At 44.8% G+C, this 6,757-nt stretch overlaps 1 protein-coding gene across 1 annotated transcript in view; it reads right to left on the reverse strand.

The window, feature by feature from the left end:
* Nucleotides 1-6,430, reverse strand: part of LOC145342364 (phosphatidylinositol 3,4,5-trisphosphate 5-phosphatase 2-like) — a 107,552-nt gene extending 101,122 nt beyond the window's left edge. The window contains exon 1 of the mRNA XM_080187885.1: nt 6,257-6,430. Coding sequence (XP_080044011.1) covers nt 6,257-6,399 — 143 coding nt within the window. The 5' untranslated portion in view covers nt 6,400-6,430. The remainder of the gene's footprint in view (nt 1-6,256) is intronic.
* Between the last annotated feature and the right edge of the window lie 327 nt (nt 6,431-6,757).

Consider the following 6,757-nt stretch of genomic DNA (forward strand, 5'->3'; position numbering starts at 1 on the left):
GCGTGGAAACAGTTAAGTGGAAGCAACATTCAACACATTTTAAAATGACCACATCCTTTCCATTCAAGAGTGAGTGAAACATTTGCAGTCACTTGATTTGCTTTTCACTTCAGAGTACCCGTACAGTGCAGAGAAGAGCTATTTCACCTCTAGAGACTGTAGATGTATAGGAATATGGGCCAGAATTCTCCGGCCGTTCAGTCCCTGCTGCCACTGCCAGCGAGAATGGAGAATTTGGCAGACCTCCGCTCATTGCAGCGGGGCTGGAGAATCTCAGCCAAGGAGAATTCCGGCCGTGGGATATTGAAAATTGTTAGAGGTGCTGGCTGGAATTTTACTGTGCCGCACGCCATGAAAATTGGAGCAGACAAGGGGTAGCAGAAAGATCCATTGACCTCGGGGCTTGTACCCGTTAGAGTTTAGAAGAATGAGGGGAGATCTCATTGAGACGTATAAGATGATGAATGGGATGGATAGGATAGAGGTGGAGAGACTCTTCCCGCTCAAAAAAGACAGTAGGACTAGGGGGCACAGCCTCAAGATAAAAGGGGGGCGGTTTAGAACGGAGTTGAGGAGGAACTTCTTCACTCAAAGGGTGGTGAATCTCTGGAATTCTCTGCCCGTTGAATTGGTGGAGGCTGCCTCGCTAAATATTTTTAAGACGCGGGTTGATGGGTTTTTGATAAGAGAGGGGATTAAGGGTTATGGGGAGAGGGCGGGAATGTGGAACTGAGCAGCAACAGATCAGCCATGATCTTATTGAATGGCGGGGCAGGCTCGAAGGGCTAGATGGCCTACTCCTGCTCCTATTTCTTATGTTCTTATGTTCTTATGAGACAGTTTTGGTAAGATATTCTGTCAGAAAGTCAGTGCAGTCTCGATGGGTTGAATGGCCTCTTCTGCACTGTAAGGATTCTAAGTTTAAATATCTTTTGTTGCTGATCACACCCGCCACTGATAAAACCAGGCCTGGCCCACTGCCTGTCAGTTGTGGCTCTGCTCTGTTCTGTGGATCGTACACACTACCCTCTGATTCTGCTCAGAGCTCCAGTCAGTAAGGTTAACCTACAAGAGGGTTAGCTGAGGCCTGGTTTTCAGGTGTAAAAGATCCAAAGACAGCATTCCAGAAGAGTGAAGAGTTCTCTCAGCAGATCAGTTAATATTTCTACCTCACCTCAGTTCCATCTATTCGCTCACTCTCTACTGAATTTCCCTGAGGAGAAATTGGCTGCTTTGTTTGCCCACGCAACAAGGTGGATTGCAAATCCAAAGTCAGACACTAGCTATAAAGCAAGTTGGGCTGTGACGAGGCTAAATTGCTTATTTATTTTGCAGAGAGTAAAGAAAATGGGCCTACTTATGGACTATTCAAAATGGGAACGAGAAAACAATCAACAAATGGGGAGTTGCTTCTCATGATTGTTTGAGGAAATGCAAAGTGTTATCAGCGCTGGCAATCTTTGTTTTATGTACAGGAAGTATTGGGTTCAAAAAAGAATTGATGGTAAATGTCATATATAACTAGGTCACAAAAGTATCTCCCTTGTAGAGCAATCATGACAATACTCTGCTTAGACAGTGGAAGTTTCAGTTTACAATTCTCCAGAGAAAATATTTCAGTGGTGCAGTGAGATTGAAATGAGGAGCTTGTCATATGAAGAACAGTTGAGGACTATGGATCTATACTCATTGGAATTTAGAAGGATGACTGGGGATCTTATTGAAACTTACAAGTAAAACTGGCAGAACCACCCAGAGTTACCAATTTAAGTTGCTTCTGTCAGATGGTTCCCAGCCCAGCGCAATTATCCAGAGGAAATTAGAACGTCTGGACAATTGCCAAGTACACAAGATACCTCAGCGCACCATTGGGTTACCTCCAAAATGTGTCGCTTACATCTCACAAATGAGATGGAGGGAAAAGTTCATGTCTGGAGCCGTTAGATGTTTTCAAAGAGAGTTTGCACAGGAACCTCATTGAGTCACTAGTGAGGTTGGGGTGGAGGAGGTGGAAGGGTGAGATGCCACCAGCGAGATACTCTTTCCCCTGGTCTTGCGGGAGTTTCCACCAGTATTACCATTTCGCCCGTGGTGAAACACCAGCTGAAAATCCGCCCCCCTCCCCCTAGAGAACATTGACTGGGGATCTGATAGAAGGTTTTCAAACTGATGAAGGGTTTTGAAGATGTGAGTCATGCTCATTTAACTTTATCAGCAAGATGGGGAGCAGGAGAAATCAAAATTAAAACCATCATAAAAAGACTTTTAAAGGGGATTAAATTAAATTTCTTGACACAGTGGATGGTTAGAAGTTGAAATTTATGCTGCAAATGTAGCACAGTGGTTAACATTGTTGCCTCACAATATCAGGGACCTGGGTTCGATTCCAGCCTTGGGTGCAGTCTATGTGGAGTTTGCACATTTTCCCCGTGTCTGCATGGGTTTCCTCTGGGTGTACCGGTTTCCTCCCACAGTCCAAAGATATATGAATTAGGTTAATTGGCCATGTTAAATTGACCCTAGTTTCGGGGGGATTAACAGGGTAAATATGTGGGGCTACGGGGATAGGGCCTGGGTGGGATTGTGGTCGGCGCAAGCTCGATGGGCTGAATGGCCTCCTTCTGCACTGTAGAGATTCTTTGAAATTGTTTTAAAAACAGAGCGCTTATCTTAAAAGGGAACTAGAAACTTGCTGGAGGAAAGGAATATCAAAAGATGGACAATGAGAGGCAGAGTTAGACAAAGTGAATTGGGTACTCCTCCAGTGTCCTTCCACACAACATTTCCTTTGTTGGCACAGTGGAATTCTGCCCTTGTAGGAACATTAAACCAAGTGAATGATCTGGGATTAGGGCATTGTGCCACAAATCCTGTCTTCTGTGGGAATGAATCCACGCTTGCAGGAAAATCCTGGAGACAGAGTCTCAAGCCTTTCTTACCAATTGTAATTCTTGAATTCTGTTAATATCCCAGTGAATCAAATTTAAACTTTTCCATTATTTCATTATTCCCAAAATTTAATGACAATTTGCTCACAGTATTCCAAAATTTGGGGCGGCATGGTGGCGCGTTGGTTAGCACTGCTGCTTCACAGCTCCAGGGACTCAGGTTCGATTCCCGGCTCGGGTTGCCGTCTATGTGCAGTTTGCACATTCTCCCCGTGTCTGCATGGGTTTCCTCCGGGTGGTCTGGTTTCCTCCCACAGTCCAAAGATGTGCGGGTTAGGTTGATTGGCCATGCTAAGTTGCCCTTTAGTGTCCTGAGATGCGTAGGTTAGAGGGATTAGCAGGTAAAATATAGAGGGCCATGGGGATAGGGCCTGAGTCGGATTGTGGTCAGTGCAGACTCGATGGGCCGAAGGGCCTCTTTCTGCACTGTAGGGTTCTATGAATCTATGAATCAAAGCCTTCTGTAAATACAGCAATATAATTTTGTTTTCCTACCCTATGCTTCTGGATATAAAACCAAACTTTTCTTTGTCTTTTTTTGTGGACCTGAACTTTCAACTTTGGCAGGAGACATTAAGCAGGCCCTAGAGAATTTTCTGCCTCTTATATACTCGCTCCACCTCTTGAGTTTCCTTTCCAATGAACTTCACAGCTTAACATTGATAGAGGCCTAAAATTTGCCCTCAGCTGAGAAAGGTTAGGCGAGCATATAAGAAGATATCAAATAGTAACTGGAGTAGGCCACTTATAGCAAACCAAAAAAAAGGTTGCTACAACTCACATGACCACAGAATTGCACTTTGTTCTGAAGCGACAAACAGCAGTTACAGACTGCAAAATCTCACACATTATTGTACAAATTCCATATAATCACAAAATCAAGGGAGTTGCAGATCGAAACTTGTTAAACCCATAGGGCTGCTAACAGACACATCTTATACCTGACACTCTCCAGATAAATTTCAAAAGGCTTGGATTGAGTGGACGTGGAGAAGATGCTTCCATTAGTAGGTGAGACTGAGATCTGAGGGCACAGCCTCTGAGTAAAGAACTGAGATGTGGAGGAATTTCTTTCGCCAGAGAGTGGTGAATCGATGGGACTCATTTCCACAGAAGGATGTGGAGGCCAGATCATAGAGTATATTTAAGACAGGGATAGATAGGTTCATGATTGGTAAGGGAAGCAAAGATTTTGGGGAAAAGGTAGGAGAATGGAGTTGAGAAACTTTTCAGCTATGATTGAATGGTGGAGCAGAGTCGATGGACCAAATGGTCTAGTTCTTCTCCTATACGTTATGGTCTTAAAAATGGACCATTAAGGGGATAAAGCAACATCTTTTACATATGCTAAGCTTAACCTTCTAGCAGGGAGAGTCTGCCAAGACAATGGCTTCCCAAGACCAAACCCTCAATACGAATGGTAACTCTTACAACAGCTAGTGATGAGGACATTATCAGTGCCGAAATCAAAGCCAGTTCCAGACACTGAGTAAACATCCCTCTTGAAATCACCACAAAGAAAGCAGGTCATGTGACTTGAGTGACCATTTTGAAATCCTTCTCCACCAATGGGAACGGGGAAATGCTCGGTCTGGGAGAGTCTGCAGCAACTTGGCTCCGTAAGCAGCAGGTTAGCATCCCTGAACTCCTTCAATGCTGCTTGATTTTCAAAGCCTCTGATCAACACCTGCTGAAAAGCCTAAGCACAGAAAGCCCATTGTGCTACATTCATTTCAGCAAGTTTTGTGTTCCCATCTCCTGTCCCAATACATTTTCCCGATATGGATTCTTGATTTGGTTTGATTGATTATTGTCACATATATTGCGTTCTTGCGAGCTACATGGACAAAACATACTGTTCATAGAGTGCATAGGGCAGAACGAGAGAAGATGGTGCAGAATTTAATGGAAATCATGGGAACTAATGTTCATTCCTGTGGGTCTTGTACTATTAGAACATAGAACATAGAACACTACAGCACAAACAGGCCCTTGGGCCCACTAGTTGCGCCGATCACTTCTATACCTACTAAGCCACAGACCTATCTATAACCCCCAATCCCATTAGATCCCACGTACTCATCCAGAAGTCTTTTAAAAGACCACAGCGAGTTCGCCTCCACCACCACCGACAGCAGCTGATTCCATTCACTCACCACCCTCTGAGTGAAAAACTTAACCTTAACATCTCCTCTGTACTTGCTTCCCAGCACTTTAAATCTGTGTCCTCTCGTAGTGAGCATTTCAGCCCTGGGAAATAGCCTCCGAGAATCCACCCTATCTATTCCTCTCAACATCTTATAAACCTCTATCAGGTCGCCTCTCAACCTTCGTCTCTCCAGGGAGAAGAGTCCCAGCTCCCTCAACCTATCTTCATAAGGCATGCCTCCCAGTCCAGGCAACATCCTTGTAAATCTCCTCTGCACCCTTTCAATAGCTTCCACTTCCTTCCTATAGTGAGGCGACCAGAACTGCGCACGATACTCCAAGTGGGGTCTGACAAGGGTCTTATAAAGTTGCAGCATTACCTCCCGACTCCTATTGTGAAATTCTTATTTCTATCAGAGTTGAGGAGGAACTTCTTCACTCAAAGGGTGGTGAATCTCTGAAACTCTCTGCCCGTTGAAGTGGTGGAGTCTACCTCGCTAAATATATTTAAGTCATGGGTAGATAGGTTTTTGATAAACAGGGGAATTAAGGGTTATGGGGAGAAAGTGGGGAAGTGGAAACTGATCCACTTCAGATCAGCCATGATCTTATTGAATGGCGGGGCAGGCTCGAAGGGCTAGATGGCCTACTCCTGCTCCTAGTTCTTATGTTCTTATCCCCTCCTTTGTGTGTGTGTGTGTGTGTGTGTGTGTGTGTGTGTGTGTGTGTGTGTGTGTGTGTGTGTGTGTGTGTGTGTGTGTGTGTGTGTGTGTGTGTGTGTGTGTGTGAATATATGTGCGTGCACGTGTGTGTGCGTACAAGAACTCAAATTGGCTATAGATTATTGGTAATCTGAATCTCACAAATCAAATGTTTGAGAAAATGCAGCATGCTTCAAAACTAATTGAAACCATCTTCTGCTCACAGACGGTTGGTGAGGGGAAAGAAGTATGGTTTGCCAAGCTCTCTCCCGTCCGTAACAGAACAAAATAACATTCATCAAAACTGATAAGGCCCACTCTCACTACAATTCTGAATGTCTTCTCTTTCCGCTAACAGCAACCAGAAACCCCAAACTGGAGGCCAAGATATCAGAATATTTGCTTTGAAAGTTTCCGCTCCCACCCTTGATCCTCCCACCAGCGTTACCGGGTACTTACAGCAGACAAAGTGCGTATGCTCCTGCCACCGACTCACTGCCCCTGACCAGGAAACTCCCATCCATTCCAGCTTTGGCGAGCAGCTCCTCAGCTTGCGCTCGGCTGATGTCCAGATGGTACCAGGGCGGACTTGCCGCAGACATTTTGACCACGCCCAACGCAAACTGATCAGTGAAGCCCTGGAAAAGGAAAAGGAAGAGAGCCATCAGCAAGAGGAAGAAAATGGTGAGGGCGTGAGTGCTGCCATTGTGCCAGCCGTCACTCGGTTGGAAATACTTCCGCCTCGGAGTCAGAAAGTTGTGAGTTTAAGCTGCATCCACAGCACAAAACCTGGTTTGCTGAAAGAGTGTGGCATGTCGCAGGTGCTGTCTTTTGGGTGATTTCTTCTCTGTTAGGTAAACATAAAAAACCATGTGTCCAGTCAATATCTATTCATCAACCAACAACATCACCATGATAGATTATCTGGTCATTTTTTTTAAATTAATCTTAAAGTTACAA

This window comes from Carcharhinus amblyrhynchos, chromosome 4 (assembly GCF_965287045.1).
Source record: "Carcharhinus amblyrhynchos chromosome 4, sCarAmb.v2.hapA, whole genome shotgun sequence".
Lineage (NCBI taxonomy): Eukaryota > Metazoa > Chordata > Chondrichthyes > Carcharhiniformes > Carcharhinidae > Carcharhinus > Carcharhinus amblyrhynchos.